The 22,047-nt window shown below is 45.3% G+C and overlaps 1 protein-coding gene across 2 annotated transcripts; it reads left to right on the plus strand.

Annotated features, from left to right (window-relative positions):
- Positions 1–6,007: 6,007 nt before the first annotated feature.
- On the plus strand, positions 6,008–13,956 carry LOC122542346 (ATP-sensitive inward rectifier potassium channel 12-like). 2 transcript variants are annotated; one of them, XM_087978409.1, is made up of 2 exons: positions 6,008–6,083; positions 9,309–13,956. In XM_087978409.1, the coding sequence occupies exon 2, from the start codon at positions 9,415–9,417 to the stop codon at positions 10,711–10,713; it is 1,299 nt and encodes a 432-aa protein (XP_087834535.1). In that variant the 5' UTR covers positions 6,008–6,083; positions 9,309–9,414; the 3' UTR covers positions 10,714–13,956. The 2 variants fall into 2 exon arrangements, with proteins under 2 accessions (XP_087834535.1, XP_043535960.1); XM_043680025.2 differs by lacking the exon at positions 6,008–6,083 and adding an exon at positions 8,297–8,387.
- The last annotated feature ends 8,091 nt before the right edge of the window (positions 13,957–22,047 follow it).

Below are 22,047 nucleotides of genomic sequence, written 5' to 3' on the forward strand. Positions count from 1 at the left end.
TCTGCGACTGTCCAAGACTGAGTGTGAGTCTGTGACAGTGAGAGACTGAGTGTGAACCTGTGACTGTCCAAGACTGTGTGTCTGCGACCGTGAGAGGCTGAGTGTGAGACTGTGAGAGTGAGAGACTGAGTGTGAGTCTGTGAGAGTGAGAGATTGTGTGAGTTTGAGTCTGTGACAGTGAGAGACTGACTGTGAGTGTGAGTCTGTGACAGTGAGAGACTGAGTGTGAGTGTGAGTCGGCAACTGTACAAGAGTGTGAGTCTGCGAAAGTGAGTGACTGTGAGTCTGCGAAAGTCCAAGACTGAGTGTGAGTCTGTGACAGTGAGAGACTGAATGTGAGTGTGAGTCTGCGACTGTCCAAGACTGAGTGTGAATCTGTGACTGTGAGAGCCTGAGTGTGAGTGTGAGCCTGCAACTGTCCAAGACTGTGAGTCTGCGCCAGTGACAAACTGAGTGTGGGTCTGCGACAGTGAGAGACTGAATGGGTGTGTGAGTCTGTGACAGTGAGAGACTGAGTGTGAGCCTGTGACTATGGGAGACTGAGTGTGAGTGTGCGATTGTCCGAGACTCAGTGTGAGTCTGTGGCAATGAGAGACTGAATGAGAGTGTGGGTCCGTGACAGTGAGAGACGGAGTGTGAGCCTGCGACTATGAAAGACAGAGTGTGAGTGTGAGTCTGTGACAGCGAGAGACTGAGTGTGAGTGTGAGTCTGCGACTGTAAAAGACTATGGGTCTGCGACAGTGTGAGACCGAATGTGAGTGTGAGTCTGCGACAGTGAGGGACTGTGAGTCTGCGACAGTGAGAGACTGAGTGTGAGTCTGCGACAGTGAGAGACTGAGTGTGTGTCTGTGACAGTGAGGGACTGAGTGTGAGTGTGAGTCTGTGACTGTGAGGGACTGAGTGTGAGTGTGAGTCTGTGACAGTGAGAGACTGAATGTGAGTATGAGTCTGTGGCAGTGAGAGACTGAATGTGAGTGTGGGTCCATGACAGTGAGAGACGGAGTGTGAGCCTGCGACTATGAAAGACAGAGTGACAGTGTGAGTTTGCGACAGTGAAAGACTTAATGTGGGTCTGCGACAGTGAGAGACTGAATGTGAGTGTGAGTCTGCGACAGTGAGTGCCTGAGTGTTAGTTTGTGACTGAGTGTGAGTCCGCAAAAGTGTGAGATTGCGACTGTCCAAGACTGAGTGTCAATCTGTCACAGTGAGAGCCTGAATGTGAGTGTGAGTCTGCGACTGTCCAAGGGTTTGAGTCTGCGACAGTGAGAGACTGAGTTTGGGTCTGCGACAGTGAGTGAATGAGTGTGAGTGTGAGTCTGCGAAAGTGAAAGACTGAGTGTGAGTGTGAGTCTGTGACAGTGAGGGACTGAGTCTGCGACTATGAGAGACTGAGTGTGAGTCTGCGACTGTCCGAGACTGAGTGTGAGTCTGTGACAGTGAGAGACTGTGTGTGAGTGTGAGTCTGCGACAGTGAAAGACTGAGTGTGAGTGTGAGTTTGTGACAGTGAGGGACTGAGTCTGCGACTATGAGAGACTGAGTGCGAGTCTGCGACTATCCGAGACTGAGTGTGAGTGTGAGTCTGCGACTGTCCAAGACTGAGTCTGCGACAATGAGAGACTGAATTTGGGTCTGCGACAGTGAGAGAATGAGTGTGAGTGTGAGTCTGCGACAGTGAAAGACTGAGTGTGAGTGTGAGTTTGTGACAGTGAGGGACTGAGTCTGCGACTATGAGAGACTGAGTGCGAGTCTGCGACTATCCGAGACTGAGTGTGAGTGTGAGTCTGCGACTGTCCAAGACTGAGTCTGCGACAATGAGAGACTGAATTTGGGTCTGCGACAGTGAGAGAATGAGTGTGAGTGTGAGTCTGCGACAGTGAAAGACTGAGTGTGAGTGTGAGTTTGTGACAGTGAGGGACTGAGTCTGCGACTATGAGAGACTGAGTGCGAGTCTGCGACTATCCGAGACTGAGTGTGAGTGTGAGTCTGCGACTGTCCAAGACTGAGTCTGCGACAATGAGAGACTGAATTTGGGTCTGCGACAGTGAGAGAATGAGTGTGAGTGTGAGTCTGCGACAGTGAAAGATTGAGTGTGAGTGTGAGTCTGTGACAGTGAGGGACTGAATCTGCGACAGTGAGAGACTGTGTGTGAGTGTGAGTCTGTGACCGTGAGAGACTAAATGTGAGTGTGATTCTGTGAACGTGAGACACTAAATGTGAGTGTCGGTCTGCGACAGTGATTGACTGAGTGTGGGTCTGCGACTGTGAGAGACTTGGGTGTGAGTGTGAGTCTGCGACAGTGAGGGCCTGTGAGTCTGCGACAGTGAGAGACTGAGTGTGAGTGTGAGTCTGCGACAGTGAGGGACTGTGAGTCTGTGACTGTGAGAGACTGAGTGTGAGTCTGTGACAGTGAGAGACTGAATGTGAGTGTGAGTCTGCGACTGTCCAAGACTGTGAGTCTGCGACAGTGAGAGACGGAGTGTGGGTCTGCAACAGTGAGAGACTGAATGTCAGTGTGAGTCTGTGACAGTGAGAGATTGAGTGTGAGCCTGTGACTATGAGAGATTGTGTGAGTCTGCGATTGTCCGAGACTAAGTGTGAGTCTGCGAAAGTGAGAGACTGAGTGTGGGTCTGCGACAGTGAGAGACTGAATGTGGGTCTGCGACAGTGAGAGACTGAGTGTGAGCCTGTGACTATGGGAGACTGAGTGTGAGCCTGTGACTATGGGAGACTGAGTGTGAGCCTGCGACTGTCCAAGGATGTGAGTCTGCGACAGTGAGGGACTGAGTGTGGGTCTGCGACACTGAGAGACTGAGTGTGAGTGTGAGTGTGAGTCTGTGTCAGTGAGAGACTGAGTGTGAATCTGTGACTGTCCGAGTCTGAGTGTGAGTCTGTGACAGTGTGAAACTGTGTGTGAGTGTGAGTCGGTGACTCACGGTGTGAGTCTGTGACAGCGAGAGACTGAGTATGTGTCTGTGACAGTGAGAGACTGAGTGTGAGTGTGAGTGTGAGTCTGCGACTGTCCAAGATTGAGTGTGAGTCTGTGACTGTGAGAGACTGAGTGTGTGTGTGTCTGCGACTGTCCAAGACTGAGTCTGCGACTATGAGAGACTGAATGTGAGTGTAAGTCTGTGACAGTGAGAGACTGAGTGTGAGTCTGTGACAGTGAGAGACTAAGTGTGTGTGTGTGCGTCTGCAACTGTCCAAGACTGAGAGTCTGTGTCTATGAGAGACTGAGTGTGAGTCTGCAACTGTCCAAGACTGAGAGTGAGTCTGTGACAGTGACAGACTGTGTGTGAGTGTGAGTCTTTGACTGTGAGAGACTGAGTGTGAGTCTGTGACCGTGAGAGACTAAATGTGACTGTCGGTCTGCGACAGTGAGTGACTGATTGTGAGTCTGCGTCTGTCCAAGACTGAGTGTTGGTATGCGACTGTGAGAGACTTGGGTGTGAGTCTGCGACTGTCCAAGACTGAGTGTGAGTCTGCGACAGTGAGAGACTGAGTGTGAGTGTGAGTCTGCGACAGTGAGGGACTGTGAGTCTGCGACAGTGAGAGACTGAGTATGAGTCTGCAACTGTCCCAGTCTGAGTGTGAGTCTGTGACAGTGAGAGATTGAGTGTGAGTGTGAGTCTGTGATTGTGAGAGACTGAGTGTGAGTTTGTGACAGTGAGAGACTGTGTGTGAGTGTGAGTCTGCGACAGTGAAAGACTGAGTGTGAGTGTGAGTTTGTGACAGTGAGGGACTGAGTCTGCGACTATGAGAGACTGAGTGCGAGTCTGCGACTATCCGAGACTGAGTGTGAGTGTGAGTCTGCGACTGTCCAAGACTGAGTCTGCGACAATGAGAGACTGAATTTGGGTCTGCGACAGTGAGAGAATGAGTGAGAGTGTGAGTCTGCGACAGTGAAAGACTGAGTGTGAGTGTGAGTCTGTGACAGTGAGGGACTGAATCTGCGACTATGAGAGACTGAGTGTGAGTCTGCGACTGTCCGAGACTGAGTGTGAGTCTGTGACAGTGAGAGACTGTGTGTGAGTGTGAGTCTGTGACCGTGAGAGACTAAATGTGAGTGTGAGTCTGTGAACGTGAGACACTAAATGTTAGTGTCAGTCTGCGACAGTGATTGACTGAGTGTGAGTCTGCGACTGTGAGAGACTGAGTGTGAGTGTGAGTCTGCAACAGTGAGGGACTGTGAGTCTGTGACTGTGAGAGACTGAGTGTGAGTGTGAGTCTGCAACAGTGAGGGACTGTGAGTCTGTGACTGTGAGAGACTGAGTGTGAGTCTGCGATTGTCCGTGACTAAGTGTGAGCCTGCGACGGTGAGAGACTTGGGTGCGAGTCTGCGACTATCCAGGACTGAGTGTGAGTCGGCGACAGTGAGAGACTGTGTGTGAGTGTGAGTCTGCGACTGTCCAAGATTGAGTGTGAGTCTGTGACTGTGAGAGACTGAGTGTGTGTGTGTGTCTGCGACTGTCCAAGACTGAGTCTGCGACTATGAGAGACTGAATGTGAGTGTAAGTCTGTGACAGTGAGAGACTGAGTGTGAGTCTGTGACAGTGAGAGACTATGTGTGTGTGTGCGTCTGCGACTGTCCAAGACTGAGAGTCTGTGTCTATGAGAGACTGAGTGTGAGTCTGCAACTGTCCAAGACTGAGAGTGAGTCTGTGACAGTGACAGACTGTGTGTGAGTGTGAGTCTTTGACTGTGAGAGACTGAGTGTGAGTCTGTGACCGTGAGAGACTAAATGTGACTGTCGGTCTGCGACAGTGAGTGACTGATTGTGAGTCTGCGTCTGTCCAAGACTGAGTGTTGGTATGCGACTGTGAGAGACTTGGGTGTGAGTCTGCGACTGTCCAAGACTGAGTGTGAGTCTGCGACAGTGAGAGACTGAGTGTGAGTGTGAGTCTGGGACAGTGAGGGACTGTGAGTCTGCGACAGTGAGAGACTGAGTGTGAGTCTGCAACTGTTCCAGTCTGAGTGCGAGTCTGTGACAGTGAGAGATTGAGTGTGAGTGTGAGTCTGTGATTGTGAGAGACTGAGTGTGAGTCTGTGACAGTGAGAGACTGAGTGAGTGTGGGTCTGCGACTGTCCCAGACTGTGAGTCTGCGACTGTCCGGACTGTGAGTCTGCGACAGTGAGAGATGGAGTGTGGGTCTGCAAGAGTGAGAGACTGAATGTGAGTGTGAGTCTGTGACAGTGAGAGACTGAGTGTGAGCCTGCGACTATGAGAGACTGGGTGTGAGTCCGCGACTGTCCAAGACTGAGTGTGAGCCTGTGACTATGAGAGACTGAGTGTGAGTGTGTGACTGTCTGAATGCGCGTCTGCAACAGTGGGAGACTGAGTGTGAGTTTGTGACTGAGTGTGAGATTGCAACAGTGAGTGACTGAGTGTGAGCCTTCAACTGTCCAAGACTGAGTGTGAGTCTGCAACAGTGAGAGACTAAGTGTGAGCCTGCGTCTGTCCAAGACTGAGTGTAAGTCTGCGAAAGTGAGTGACTGAGTGTGAGTCTGCGACTGTCTGTGTGTTAGTCTGCAGCAGTGAGTGACTGAGTGTGAGTCTGTGACAGTGAGACTGAGTGTGAGTCTGTGACAGTAAGAGACTGAGTGTGTCTGTGACTGAGTGTGAGTCTGCGACTGTCCAAGAACCACTGGCAATTTTTGTTTCGATTGAATCTCTGATCTTCAGCTATTTTTCTGTTCTTTCTTTTGACCTTTCTCTTCATCTTTTCCAGTCTCTCCAGGTTTTAGTGCCCTTCTGATTCTCATTCCTTTGTTAATATCTAATTTACACCATCCTTAGTGACCTCGTCAGTATTAAGAGTTTGATATAACCTCAATTCTTTTTATAATTTAATCTCCTCATAGTAGGATTATGAGGAGATTAATCCAAGTGGCTGAAGGCCATTTATAAATGTGGGCTGGTCTCTCTTGTCTCCTTTGAATGTGTGTTGGGAGGATAATTGGCAGTTCAGGTGAGCTTTGAGTGCTGAAGAGCGTATGGGGAATAATGGTGAAGATTGAGGGTTGAAGGGTGGAATATGTCAACGTGTACGATTGGCAAGGAACAACGTCACTGTAGCATTTGAGGTACCTAACCTGTCCAGTAGAAATTTCATCAGAGTTCATCAAAATTCAGAGGATGTACCTTTGTATTCTCTCGTGCTGCTATTGTTTTTGGAATTTCAAAAAGCAGTCAATTAGAGGCCACTCAAAAGGCTGTCACCCAAGATTAGGGCTCATGAGATTGGCAATAATATATTAGCTTGGCATGAGGACTAGTTAATGGATAAAACAGAGAGGAGGAATTAAAGGCTCCTTCCTGGTTTGGCAGCCTGTGACTATGAGCTACCAGAGCAGTGTTAGGCCTTCAGGTACTAAGAGTCTCGATCAATGACATAACCGAATGGATAGTGCAGAATGTGTCCGAGTGTGCTGCTTTAATACAGATTAAAGAAATGGATAAGAACAGATGGTACACAATGAAGTGTGAAGTGATTCACTTTGGTAGAAAAATAAAAGGTAGAATACTTTTTACACCATGAGGAACAGAAACCTGTTCACTTTCAGAGGGATCTCGATGTGCATGTACGTGAATCACTGAACATGGGGTGTTGGGGGATGGAGTCTTTGGGAAACCTCTTCAAAGTAAAATGTGCTTAATATTTCTGTTCTCTTAGCTGCCACCCTTTCTCTCCAAATGCCAGCTGTATTTCTCTCACAAACCTCCTTGTTCACTCTTTGCTTTCGCCTAACATACAGAGCCCAACCCGCCCCCTTTCCATTTGCAACAATGTGTTCTCCAGCTCTGTGGCAGTGCTCATCACTGGACTCTCCTGGTCACTGATATATCTGTAGGTCATCTTCTGCAACAGCCTTGCGCTAGACTGAACAGGGTAGAATGTACGTTTAATGGCGTTTCATTTTCCTTACTTATATTTTGGCTTTTGATATTTATTTGCATATTTAGCCTAACTTTTGTCAAAATTTGTCGGAGCAGGAGGAGGCCATTCAAGGCCAACTAAGGCCAGACAATAAGTGTAATTGACAGTGAGAGCCACGTCCCATGAGCAGTTAAACAGGAGGGAAGTGTGCTAATCTCCTACTGCCCATGTTAGACATTTTCTCCTCTCATTCCACAGCATCCTCACTCAAATGTTTTGATGATGCTGCCTGGGCCTTAAACTCCCCCAACCCAACATAGAGTCATCCCAGTACAGAAAGGCCCTTCAGCCCATTGAGTCTGCGCAAACAATAACTATACTAAATGTGCACTAATCCCAATTTCCTACAGCTTGTCCCATATCATTGAATGTTCATAAAATCCATACAGTGTGGAATCAGGCCATTTGGCCCATTGAGTCCACATCATCTCTTCGAAGAGCATCCCACCTAGACTCACCCCACCCAATCCCTGTAACCCTGTATTTAGCCAGACACAATGGGGTAATTTAGCAAGACCAATCCATCTTTGGACTCTGGAAGGAAACCAGAGCAGCCAGAGGAAACCCACACACACGGGGAGAATGTGTAAACTCCACACAGGCAGTCCGAGGCTGGAATCGAACCCTGGCACTGTGAGGCAGTAGTGCGATCCACTGAGCCACTGTGCCACCCCAGACCCAGACCTTCCAGTCACTGGCCCTTCACTGTTTCCAGTTTTGCATTGAGTGGAACACACTGCAATATTCCCTTTTTAGAACCAAAGTGGAAGGAGTGAGAAAAAAGATCAAAACGAATGAAATAAGATAAAGGAGGAGAATAGGAGAAGGAAGGGAGCAGAAAGAGATAGAAGGTGAAAGAAATCTGTGTGGAGAGGGGGAGGATGAGAGTATGAGGAGAGAGGAGGAAAATGTGAAGAGAGATGGAGAGATGAACAGAATGAGGAGAGGCGGAGAAGAACAGAGAGTGAGGGGTGATGGAAAGATGAACTGAGAGTAATGAAAGAGGGAGAGCGTGAGGAGAGAGGGAGGAGTGTGAGCAGACAGGAGAGAGAGTGATAGTGTGAGGAGAGAGAGAAATAAACAGAGAGTGAGAAGAGGGAGAGTGTGAGGAAATGGGAGAGAGAGATAAACAGAGTGAGGAAAGGGTGAGGAACAGAACAAGGAGAGAGTGTGTGAGAACAGAGGAGAGAGAGGACAGAGGAGAGAGAGAAATGAACAGAGCATAAGGAGAGGGAGCAGCAGATATTTGAGCCTCTGACAGGCTCCTTGTATAAACCAATTAAAATGTATTCTCTGACACTGTCAATCTGAGACTTCAAACTGCTGACTAATCTGGGGTTTGTCTGCAATGTTGTGAATGGTATTTGGAAAATCTGGAAAGGAAGTGGAGTTGACGTGTCCTTGTTTCCATCTTTTGAGGTAATTGTAGGGAAGGACACAGGCGGAGCAGGTAAATGCAGCAGTGTGGTTTTGTAAAGCAGTGAGTGTGTGGAATCTAGGGCACAGCTATCGTCCTGTATCTTCCAGTAACTCTCGCTTTCTACGCTACCTCTTTATTTATCTGTTCAGACTGAGCTTTCTTACAATTGATTTATCTTCTGTTGGAACTCGTCATTTTTGCTGTTGTCTCTTTGGCAGAATGTTTCAGAGATATGTTTCTAGATTTCCTCCTTTTAGTAAAGCAGACTTTAAAACCAGTCTATTTCTGGTACTCTCCAATTCTTTTGCAAACAAGACACTCTTGCTTTAAAAATAATAGTCATAATTTGATCTGCAAAAGTGCCTGTGTGATTGAGTCTGTACTCATTGTAACAGGCACAGAATCCCATAAATCACCTTCCTGTTACCAGGGAAACCTGTGGAAATATCTATGGGTGCTTCTTGTGGTAGTGCATAGTGAAAGAGAGAGATGGAAAAGGAAAAGAAATGGGAGAGTGTGACATTGGCCAGGGAGGACAGGGAGAGAGGGACAGTGTGACAGTGTAGAGGGAGAAGAGGGAGAGAGGAAGACCGTGACAGGGCTGAGGGAGGAGATGAAGAGTGTAATTGGACTCAGGGAGGACAGAGAGAGTGTAATTGTGCCCAGGTAGGAGAGAGTAGTGGATTTCAGAATTCATTTGGGATACAATTTGCATGAATGCATCAGATTTTAATCTCTCTTGCCTGGGTATCTGTCGCATTTTGATGGATGTGATAAGAATGGTGTGTGTGGTGTGAGGGGTATGCTGTATAGATGGGGTAGAGAGATATAATTCGTTCAATGGCTATAGTGGGTGTGGTATGTTGTGTGTGTGTATGTGCGTAGGTGATTACTATGATTAAGGCAAGATGGAATTAAAATTAAACAGTGATACTTCTTTTGTCTTTCCAGATCCTTGTGTTTGCACTAGTTCATGGCTAATCCATGGGATTAGGGATTTGAGAAGTTCCTGGAACGTTTTTTAGAAAACTTCCATCCAGCCTTCCTCCAAAGACTCATGATCATCACAGCAATGGGTTCAGTAAGGGCCAACCAGTACAACATGGTGTCATCCGACAAAGATGGTGACAAACTCAGCATTTCATCAGCTGCCAACGAGCAGGATAATGGCAAGATCCAAACGCATCGTAAATGCCGCAACCGTTTTGTAAAGAAGAATGGTCAGTGTAACATCTATTTCAGCAACATGAGTGGCAAGTCGGAGAGGTACATGGCTGATATCTTTACAACCTGTGTGGACACTCGGTGGAGGTACATGCTCATGATCTTCTCCACTGCCTTCCTGATTTCCTGGTTGGCCTTTGGTTTTGCATTCTGGTTTATTGCCATGATGCACGGAGACCTGGACAAGTCAAAGCATGAGGAAAACTTCAGACCATGCATCATGCAAGTTAATGGCTTTGTAGCAGCCTTTCTGTTTTCCATTGAGACACAGACTACCATTGGCTATGGCTTCCGTTGTGTCACTGAAGAATGCCCAGCTGCTGTCTTCATGGTTGTATTCCAATCCATCATTGGCTGCATTATTGACTCTTTTATGATTGGCACCATCATGGCAAAGATGGCACGGCCAAAGAAAAGGGCCCAAACTCTACTGTTCAGCCATAATGCTGTAATATCGATAAGAGATGGCAAATTATGTCTGATGTGGCGAGTGGGTAATCTTCGAAAAAGTCATATTGTGGAAGCTCATGTCAGGGCCCAGCTGATTAAACCTCATGTCACTACAGAAGGGGAGTATCTCCCTCTCGAACAAAAAGATCTTAACGTTGGTTATGATGTTGGATTTGATCGCATCTTTCTTGTGTCCCCGATAATTATAGTCCATGAAATTGATGAGGAGAGCCCTCTTTATGGGATTAGTAAGCAAGATCTAGAGACTGAAGATTTTGAAATTGTTGTCATCTTGGAGGGGATGGTGGAAGCCACAGCGATGACAACACAAGCACGAAGTTCTTACTTGGCTAATGAGATCCTTTGGAGCCATCGATTTGAGCCTGTGCTCTTTGAGGAAAAGAACCACTACAAAGTAGATTACTCACGGTTCCATAAGACTTACGAAGTGCCCACAACCCCCAGGTGCAGTGCCAAAGATCTGGTGAACAATTCATTTTCGATGGTGCCAGGCAACAATTCCTTTTGTTATGAGAATGAGCTAGCACTGCTGAGTCGGGAAGAGGAGGAGGAGGAACAGGCAAACCGTATCCTGGATGTGGACAACCAATTCGAATTTGACCGGCTACAATCTACCATCCCATTGGACAGTCTCGCTTACCAAAGAGAGTCTGAAATTTAATCTCAAAGGTGCCACTACTGAGTTTAAAAAAATCTTAGATGCTCTGCAGGATTTGAAATAAAATACAGGTCACTCATTGAACATTGTGACCTGCAGACACTACCAATGCATCAAGGAGCTCGTTTCACAATCAATAATTCGAATGCAGGAAAAATGACAGGAAGGATTTGAGCTCAAGCTGTTCTTCGCTCTCCTGTCTGTTTGAATTCATTGTAATGAAAGAGTCACAATATGAGGCAAGCATGCTCACTTTAAAAACACTGCAGAGAAGTTCTGTACATTCATTCCTGTTGACTATGACAGATAAAGTTTTAAAAGTCAGGCTCCAGTCAACCTTTCTGCAGTAAATAGATTGTTTGGATGAGATTAAAAACTTGCTTTATCAAAAAACATTTACAGAATGTTTGAAGGGTTCTTTATCTCATCCTGCTTTGTAAATAATGTAGCCAAATGATATAGTCTTGGATGTTCATATTTAATCCGGGGAATTAATCTTTCCTAAACTAAAGCTGCTTAAAATCAATGGGGGTTGGTGCATTTATTCTCTGTGGAGGAACCACTAACATGAGCCATTGTTCTGATGTCTGGTGGAAGTGTCCAGCCCATCAACAACTCCTGCTTAAAGGATGCTCACACCTATTTCTTCAGCATTTCTAAAGCAATGGTATAGAAGTTCTGTTTAACATGTACTTCAGTTTGGGGGAATTCTGAAATTCTTTATCCGGTTCATGTTGTAGAATTAAATGTGGCTGAATCTGACTAGATTAAAATATCAGTTACTGCTTCCTCAAAAGCCATCTTCCCCAAATCATAAAGCCATCCCAGAAAAATTGTCGATTCATTCCAATTGCACATTTCAAACTACATTTAAGATCTCAATTTCTCTCCCATTTCCAACTGTTTCTAATGATATAGTTCTCATGATATATTTATATTTAGTGACAAACAACCCTTCATAAACTACTAACAAACAGAAAGTTTGTTCAACCTCTGCCAACTGTCAAAAACAGAAAGTTTGTTCACCCAGACAGCAAAGTAGTAACACAATGGAGGACATGATTCAATGGGCACGTCAGTAGCTTGATTTATCTGTGGAACAGCTCTCCCAGTTTTGGCACAAATCCCTAGATTGAGCAAATTGCAGGGTCAGTAAATTAATACAAACAACCATACATCAGTCCTCATGGTGAGATCATGTGAGGAAGGGAGATTTTCCATTTGGGTTTTGCATCGTTACCCAATAGGCTACACTAGATTTAAATTTCAGAATTCAAATTTCACCATCTACTGTTATTAGATTTGAATCCCTGTCACAGAATATTAGCCTGGGGCTGTGGAATACTAGTCCAGTGACATTTCCACCATCTCCATGTTCAAGTGCCATGCTGACCTTCCAAACCATCTATCATTGTATCTGCAACAGATCTATAGAATATCTAGACATGGCAGGAATAGGAATGGGGCAGCACGGTGACTCAGTGGTTAGCACTGCTGCCTCACAACGCCAGGGACCCAGGTTTGATTCCCAGCTTGGGTTACTGTCTGTATGGAGTTTGCACATTCTCCCCGTGTCTGCATGGGTTTCCTCCGGGTGCTCCGGTTTCCTCCAACAGTCCAAAGATGTGCAGGTTGAGTGAATTGGCCATGCTAAATTGCCCATAGTGTTAGGTACATTAGTCAGGGGTAAATGGGTCTGGGTGGTTGCTCTTCGGAGGGTCGGTGTGGACAAGTTGGGCCAAAGGGCCTGTTTCCACACTGTAGGGAATCTAATCTAAATAAAATAAGTCAATAAATAAACTTTAGTAAAGCCTTTGACAAGGTTGTGCATGATAGAATAATTAGTAAAGTTAGATCACATAGGATTCAGGATGAGTTTGCCAATTAGATATAAAATTAGCTAAAGGGAGGAGACAGAGAATGATGGTGGAGGGTTGTTTTTCAGACTGGAAGCCTGTGACAAGTGGTGTTCCACAGGGATTGGTGTTGGGTCCACTTTTGTTTGTCATTTATATAATTGATTAAGATGAGAATAGAGAAAGTATGATTCGTAATTTTGCAGATGACATCAGGATTGGTGTTATAGCAGACGCTCTGAAGAAGGTTATCTAAGATTACAAAGAGACCTTAATCATTTGGGTCAATAGGCTGAAAAGTGGCAGATGGAATTTAGTTTGGATAAATGTGAGGTATTGAATTTTGGTAATACAACAGCAGGGCTTACATAATTAAAAGTAGAGCTTTGGTAGTGTTGTAGAACAGAGAGGCCCAGGGGTTCAGGTACATAATTATTTGAAACTTATTGCTCAGACTTTGGAGCATAGGAGTTGGGACATTACGTTGAGGTTGTACGGGACATTGGTGAGGCCTCTTCTAGAGTACTGTATCCAGTTCTGGTCTCCCTGTCATGGGAAGGATATTATTAAGGAGGAGAAAGTGAGGTCTGCAGATGCTGGAGATCAAAGTTGAAACTTTATTGCTAGAACAGCACAGCAGGTCAGGCAGCATCCAGGGAACAGGAGATTCGACGTTTCGGGCACAGGCCCTTCTTCAGGAATGAGCAGAGAGTGTTCAGCAGGAGAAGATGAAAGGTAGGGAGGAGGGACTTGGAGGAGGGGCGTTGGAAATGTGATAGGTGGAAAGAGGTCAAGGTGAGGGTGATAGGTCGGAGTAGGATGGAGGCAGAGAGGTCAAGAAGAAGACTGCAGGTCAGGAAGGCGGTGCCGGGCTGGAGGGATTCGGCTGAGACAAGGTGGGGGGAGGGGGGATGAAGAAACTGGTGAAGTCCAAGTTCATCCCCTGTGGTTGGAGGGTTCCCAGTCGGAAGATAAGGCGCTCCTCCTCCGACCGTCGTGTTGTTGTGGTTTGGCGGTGGATGAGTCCAATGACCTGCATATCCTCGGTGGAGTGGGAGGGGGAGTTGAAATGCTGTGCTACAGGGTGGTTGGGTTGGTTCGTCCGGGTGGCCCAGAGGTGAGGGTTCAGAAGAGATTCAACAGGATGTTGCCAGAAATGGAGGGTTCGAGGTATAAGGAGAGGCTGGATAGGCTGGGACAGATTAGATTACAGTGTGGAAACAGGCCCTTCGGCCCAACAAGTCCACACCGACCCGTCGAAGCGCAACCCACCCATACCCCTACAATTACCCCTTACCTAACACTACGGGCAATTTAGCAAGGCCAATTCACCTGACCTGCACATCTTTGGACTGTGGGAGGAAACCGGAGCACCCGGAGGAAACCCACGCAGACACGGAGCGAATGTGCAAACTCCACACAGTCAGTCGCCTGAGGCGGAAATTTAACCCGGGTTTCTGGCGTTGTGAGGCAGCAGTGCTAACCACTGTGCCACCGTGCCACCCTTTTTCACTAGAGCGTACAAGGTCGAGAAGTGATCTTATAGAGGTTTATAAAATCATGAGGAGCAAAGATAAGTGAACAGGTGTCTTTGCCCTGGGATGAGAAATTTCAAGACTGGAGGCATAATTTGAAGGTGAGAAGATAAAGATTTAAAAAAGACATGGGGGCAATTTTTTCACATAGGGAATGGTTCTTGTGTGAAGTGAACTTACAGAGGAAGTGGTGAAGGCAGGTATACTAACAATGTTTAAAAAGCATTTAGGGCGGCACAGTGGCTCTGTGGTTAGCACTGCTGCCTCACAGCACCAGGGTCCCAGGTTCGATTCCAGCCTCGGGCGACTGTCTGTGTGGAGTTTGCACATTCTCTCCATGCCTGCGTAGGATTGCTCCGGTTTCCTCCCACAGTCCAAAACATGGGCAGGTCAGGTAGATTGGCCATGCTAAATTGCCCATAGTGTTAGAGGGAAATGGATCTGGGTGGGTTAGTCTTCGGAGGGTTGGTGTGGACTTGTTGGGCCTGTTTCCACACTAAGTCATCTAATCTAATAAGTGTATGCACAAGAAATGTTTGGAGGGCTAAGTGCAGGGACCAGTTTAGTTTGGGCACTGACTGCTTGAACCAAAGGGTCTGTTTCCATGCTGTATGACTCAATGGTTCTGTGATTATAAATGATCAGAGCAGGAATTACTTAGCACAGAGGCATAGCAGGAATTAACAGGACAACCTGGAAATGGTTGACTGGAGTTTCTGTAAATTCTCCTAACGTAATACCTGCTACTTTCACTTTCTATTTTTGAACATTTTTTCCTATTTAACTGACCCTGTAACAAAACTCTGTTGGATATTTACAGGGAGGTTGAGCTGGGTCTCTGATTTATGGACAGAATATAAAGTTCACATACTAAAGCAAGTTTTTTTTGTAGACAACCTTCTGTTAAAGTCTATGTCAAAAGGGTCTGGTATAGTTCAGGGAGATTTGTCTCCTTCTGCGGCATTCTGGTTCTCTGTGATCCCTGTTTAACTGCTGTCTCGTAGTCAGTCCCTTTCAGTGTCAGACCTATTTGATATCATGTTGTGCTATTCTGAAATACAATTTTACATCATGTTCTCTGAAAGCTGCTATACAGAAAGTACCAGGAGAGGGAGCTGCAAGAAAAAAAAATTGGAGTAATAATTCATATGGCAACCATCTTGTTTGCCTCTGCAATATCAAATCATGGTCTGCCTCTGCCAGTATCAAGTTCCAAGAAGCTATGTTAGCCAAGAACCTCACACTCATTGCTAACAGAATCACTCTGTATAAACACTGAAGTGCGAGTAGAGATGAACTCAACCAAGACTGCCAAACTGTGGTGGTCAGATAACCATGACGGAAAGCTTTCTCCCTGCTCCCCTCAGAACTAGACAGAAAAACCCACAGTCTATAAATGAAAAGCAATTCGGAAAAATTCTCCCAAATCCTTTCAGGAAACCAAAGGCATCCCAGCAGATTAACTGGAAGAAGAATTCTCTGTAAAACCAAATACTGTCCATATAGTAGCGTCCATATGAAACTTGTTTATATCACACAATCTCTCCCACAGTCAAAACCTTGTCCAACAACTTGTACATCACCCAGAAGTGCATGCCAGGGGCTCAATACTCTCTAGAAAATGAAGACTGGCCCTGTCTTCAGTTTATTTTTACTCTCACACAATTTAAAATGACATCTGCAGTGAGTAACTCACTTCCTGACTTCCTGTCCATGATCTACAAGGTACAAGTCAGGAGTGTAATGGAATATTCCTTACTTATCTGGCTGGATGCAGCTCCAACAATAATCAAAAAACTTGACACCATCCAGGACAAAGCAGCCTGCTTGATTGGCACCACATCCCCAGTCATCCCCTCCCTCCACTACAGATGCACAACAGCAGCACTGTGTACTATCTACAAGATGCACTGCAGAAATTCACCAAGACTCCTGAGGTCACACCTTCAAAACTTAAACTGCTTTCATCTAGAAGAAGGAGAAAGTGAGGACTACAGTTCAGAGTTGGAAAGTGTGGCGCTGGAAAATCACACTAGGTCAGTCAGCATCCAAGGAGCAGGAGAGTCGATATTTTGAGCACAAGCCCTTCACTAGGAATTATGCCCGAAACGTCGACTCTCCTGCTCCTTAGAAGCTGCCTGATCTACTGTGCTGTTTCAGCTGCACACTCTTCCACCTTTCATCTCAAAGAACAATGGCAGCAGAAACATGGGAAGACAATCATCTGCAAGTTGACTTCCTGGCCACCCAACATCCTGATTTGGAAATGTAAGGCTGTTCCTTCAGGGTCAAAATTCTGGAACCTCCTCTCAAATACCATTGTGGGTCAACCTACAGCATGTGGACTGCAGCAATTCAAGAAGGCAGCTCACCACCGCCTTCATAAGGGTAATTAAGGATGGGCAATAACTGGTGGCCAGTCAGCGACTGAGAGGTTATACTGCTGTCACTTTGTGTTTACACATAAAATGTTCCAGTTTCACACGGATATAATCATCTGGATGTTTGATCAGTCGAGTTGAAGATCTGTTTCAGGATTGCTTAGCATGTAAAATTATTGTAAAGGTTCAGCAAATATCACCTCACGAAAACTCAACTGCCTTCCTTTATATTGCATGCTGCAGGTTAGATTGACAGTGGTTGCTAGTTACATGTGCTCCCAGTTACTTGTTCATTCGCATGTTTCCATTTAAACTGATATCACCACAATGCAACCTTATTGTTTTAAGGATGTCAAAAGGCCAATTACCGCTTTAAAGTCATAGGTCGAGGACCTGCAGTCCAGCAACTCTGAGGCTTGGAATCATTCTTGCCGCTCTATTGCCAGTGACGATGAAGTGTGACAAGGCCTCGGGACGGGGTGTGGAGGAGCTTCCCTGGTAATTATCAATGATTGGGATAAAGGAAATTAGGATTTTGTTTTGTGCGAGTTGTCATGATTTGAAATGTGGTGCCTGAAAGGGCAGTGAAAACAGATTTGAAAGGGAATTAGATAAAAAGACCAGCGGAGGGAAAAATACACAACAATGAGGAAAAGACAGAGCAGTGTGAGTAATGAGATACCAACTGACTAGTACAGTCATAATGGGCTGACTGGCCTCTGTGCTGCATTCTTTATGGGAATCCTTTATTGCTTCAATAACTTCACTATGGAGGAGAAGTATATTTTGTGTTGGACTTGTGAACATGAATGACTCTAAATTAATGTAATTTTGAAGCCACTTGTCATTGTGTGACTTCTTTGCAGAGGTCAATCTTTTTACATTTAAGTGCACCCCTTTACTATCTTAATTTTTGGACAAATTTTAGTGTTGTTTGAAAATCACTAACTGTGGTTGGATGAGGGGACTCACTGTCTTCATGTACATGAAAATATACACTTGCGATCATAAATACTGTTTAGCAAATAAAACCCTGATTCAAATAAAGATTGTCTTGTTTATCTCTCTTTCATACTTTATGCTGACCTTCATTTGCTGCTGATGAATTGTCACTGAAAGGTCAAAGAACAATCTGTTCCTCTATTTATCCAGTCAACTTGTATCAGGTGCCTCTAGCTGCTCCTGACCCTGTTATCACCTCCAACCTCTTTAGCCTGGTCCCATAATTAATGATGTACTACATAAAAATGCCACTCGGTTCTGTAGACGGGTCATACTGGACTCCAGACGATAACTCTATTTCTGTCTCCACAAATGCTGCTAGTCCTGCTGAGTTTCTCCAGCATTCTCTGTGTTTGTTTTAGGTCTGTCAGGGGAGGAGGGAAGGGTGTGGTGGTATTGTCACTGGACTGGTAATCCAGAAATGCAAATCCTGGAGACATGGGTGATATCCTGTTCAGCTATACATGCCAGGGTCTCAATACTCTCCAGGAAATGAAAACCAGCCCAGTCTTCAGTTTACTTTTAATTCAATGAATAAATCTGGAATTAAAAGCTCATCTAATGGTGATCATGGAAACATTGCCCATTGTTGTAAATGGCCTGTCTGGAAACTTGGCGGTCGCAATGCGGTCACAATGCCCTTTTGTGACCGCACTGTGGTCCATTCAAATAGCAGAATAAGTTGCTCAGTTGTTGCTGCAAAGTCTGATAAAAGGAAAGGACCAGAAATAGTAAGGGCACACATAGCCAGAGAACGTAGAACATTACAATACATTACAGTCCCTTCAGCCCTCGATGTTGCACCGACCTGTGAAACCAATCTGAAGCCCATCCAACCTAAACAATTCAATTTTCATCCATGTTTATCCAAAGACTATTTAAATGCCCTTAAAGTTGACGAGTCTACTACTGTTGCAGGCAGTGTGTTCTATGCCCCTACTACCTCTGCCATCTTGTTTTATGTCTATCACCCCTCAATTTAAAGCTATGTCCCCTCATGCTGGCCATCACCATCCGAGGAACATGGTTCTCACTGTCCACCCTATCTAACCCTCTGATTATCTTATATATCTCAATTAAGTCACCTCTCAACCTTCTTCTCTCTAATGAAAACAGCCTCAAGTCCCTCAACCTTTCCTCAGGCTGTTTTCATACCTGGCAACATCCTAGTAAATCTCTTCTGAACCCTTTCCAAAGCTTCCTCATCCTTCCTATAATGCAGTGACCAGAATTGCACGCAATACTCTAAGTGTGGCCGCACCAGAGTTTTGTACAGCTGCAACATGACCTCATGGCTCTGAGACTCAATCCCTCTATTAATAAAAGCTAATACGCTGTATGCCTTCTTGACAACCTTATTAACCTGGGTGGCAAGTTTCAGGGATCTATGCACCTGTGACATGTTCAAACTACAGCCTGACATGGCCTGGAATAGCCATTACCATCAAGCCAGGAGATCAATAAAGACTACAGGAAGGTATGTTAGGAGCAGCTCCAGGCATAACTAAAAATGAGGTGTCAACCTGATGAAGCAACAAAACCGGACTATTTGTGTGGTAAAAACAATGACTGCAGATGCTGGAAACCAGATTCTGGATTAGTGGTGCTGGAAGAACACAGCAGTTCAGGCAGCATCCAAGGAGCAGCGAAATCCTATTTGTGTGCCAAACAGCAAAACCAGCAAATAATAGATGCAGCTAAGTGATTCCACACTAACAGATCAGAACTAAGCTCTGCAGTCCTGCCATACTCATTTGTTTAGGGTGGTGCATAATTAAACAACTCAGTGGAGAAGGAGGCTCCACAAATATCCACAATCTCAACAATGGGGCAGCCCAGCACATCAGTGCAAAAGGTAAGGCTTAGGCACTGGTAACAAACTTCAGTCAAAAATGCTGCGTGGATGATCTATCCTTGGCCTCCTCCAGAGGTCCCCAACCTCTGAGTGATTCCCAACTCTCTGAGTGAAGAAATTCTTCCTCATTTCAGTCCTGAACAGCTTACCCCTTATTCTTAGACTGTGACCCCTAGTTCTGGACTTCCCTAGGGTCAGGAACATTCTTTCCACATCTAGCCTGACCAGTCCCATCAGGATATTATATGTTTCTATGAGAAACAGTCACCATTCAGATAATAATCTGCCTTCCTGTTTTTGCCACCAAAGTGATAACCTCACATTTATCCACATTATATTGCATTTGCCAAGTATTTGCCCACTCAGCCAGTCTGTCCAAGTCACCCTGCAGCCTCTTAGCATCCTCCTCACAGCACACCCTGCCACCCAGCTTAGTGTCATCTGCAAACTTGGAGATATTGCATTCAATTCCTTTATCCAAATGGTTAATGTATATTGTGATCAGCTGGGGTCCCTGCTCTGAGCCCTGCAGCACCCCACTCATTACTGCCTGCCTTTCTGAAAAGGAGAAAGTGAGGACTGCAGATGCTGGAGATCAGAGCTGTAAATGTGTTGCTGGAAAAGCGCAGCAGGTCAGGCAGCATCCAGGGAACAGGAGAATCGACGTTTCGGGCATGAGCCCTTTTTCAGGAATGAGGAGAGTGTGCCAAGCAGGCTAAGATAAAAGGTAGGGAGGAGAGGGAGGAAGAGAGCTTCTTCAAGGAAGGCATCCTTGCAAAAGGATTTGCAGTAAGTTAAAATCTTCTAGGAGAAAGTGAGGACTGCAGATGCTGGAGATCAGAGCTGAAAATATGTTGCTGGAAAAGCGCAGCAGGTCAGGCAGCATCCAAGAAGCAGGGGAATCGATGTTTCGGGCATGAGCCCTTCTTCTGAAAAGGACCCCTTTATTCCAATTATCTACTTCCTGTCTGCTAACCAGTTCTCTATCCACATTAATACATTACCTCTCATACCATGGGCTTTAATTTTGCTTACAAATCTCTTGTGTGGGACTTTGTCAAAATCCTTTTGAAAGTTCAGATACACAATATCCATTGATTAGCCCTTGTCCACTCTTCCAGTCACATCCTCAAACATATCCAGAAGATTTGTCAAGCACGATTTCCCTTTAGTGAATCCATGCTGACTTGGACTGATTCTGTCACCGCTTTCCAATTGCTCAGTTAATAATTGACTGTAGCATTTTCCAGACTACCGATGTTAAGCCAACTGATCAATCATTCCGTTTTCTCCCTCCTTTCTGAAAAAGTGGTGTTACACTAGCTATCCATTGGTACTCTTCCAGAAGCTATAGAATGCTGGAAAATGATCACCTATTTAGAGGACCACTTCCTTAAGTACTCTGGGATGCAGAGCACCAAACCCCGGGGACTTAATGTTGGGTTTTAATCCCAACATTTCCACCAATACCATATCTTGACTAATAAGGATTCCATCAGTTCCTCTTTCATGGTTGACCCTCTGTCCCTGAGCATTTCCAGAGGGTTAAGTGATCTCCTTAGTGAAGACAGATCTAAAGTATTTGTTCAACTGGTCTGCCATCTCTTTGTTGTCTATTCTCAATTCACCTGAATCTAACTGCAAGGCATCAATATTTGTCTTCACCAGTTTTTTTTCTCTTCATATATCTTCAGAAGCTGTTGCAGGCAGTTTTTATGGTTTCCACAAACTTACTCTTGTATTCTATTTTCCCCTTCTGAATTAAACCCTTTGTCCTCCTCTGCTGAATTTTACATTTCTATCAGACCTCAGGTTTGCTGCTTTATCTGCCAATTCACACGCCTCCTCTTTGGCTTTAACACTATCCCTGATTTCCCTTGTTAGCCATGGTTGATCCATCTTCCCTATTTTACTTTTATGCCAGACAAGGATATACAGTTTTTGAAGTTCATCAATGTGTTCTTTAAATTTCTGTCATTGACTATCTGCTGTCAACTCCTTAAGTATCCTTGGCCAGCTTATCCTAGCCAAAAGATGTCTGATACCATCAAAGTTAGCTTTCTTTAAGTGCAGCTTCATAAGCTCATAGATAGGGTTGACAGAATTCTTTTCCCCAGAGTTGAAATGTCTAATACCAGAGGGCATGCATTTAAAGTAAGAGAGGGGAAAGTTCAAAGGAGATGTGAGGGACAAGTTTTATTTTACACAGAGAGCAATAGGAGTCTGGAATGTGGGTAGTGGTGGAAGCAGATATGACAGGGGTGTTTAAGGGGCTTTAGATAATCACATGCATAAGCAAGGAATGGAGGGATATGGACCATGGGGCGCTGAGGGAATTAGTTTAATTTAATGTCGTGTTTGGTACAGCATCATGGGCCGAAGGGCCTGTTCCTGTACTGTACTGTTCTATGACTTGTGCTCCAGAACATGCTGTACTTATAGCTAAGCTATTCCATTACAGCTACAAAACTGGCATCTTCCTGACAGTAGACAATTGCTCAAATATGTCCTGTCAGCAAAAAAGGACAAATCAAACCTGACCAATTACCGTCCCACTTTCAGCAAAGTGATGGAAGTTGTCATAAAGTGGTATTTATTTTACAAAACCTGCTCACTAACACCCAGTTTGGGTTCCTCCAGAGCCATTCAGTTCCTGTATCATTACAGCCTTGCAGAATACCCTTCAGCCCTCAATGTTGTGCCGACCT

The sequence above is a fragment of the Chiloscyllium plagiosum genome, unplaced genomic scaffold (genome assembly GCF_037043375.1).
Source record: "Chiloscyllium plagiosum isolate Xiang-an unplaced genomic scaffold, Cpla_swu_hap1 HiC_scaffold_33, whole genome shotgun sequence".
In the NCBI taxonomy this organism is placed as follows: Eukaryota; Metazoa; Chordata; class Chondrichthyes; order Orectolobiformes; family Hemiscylliidae; genus Chiloscyllium; species Chiloscyllium plagiosum.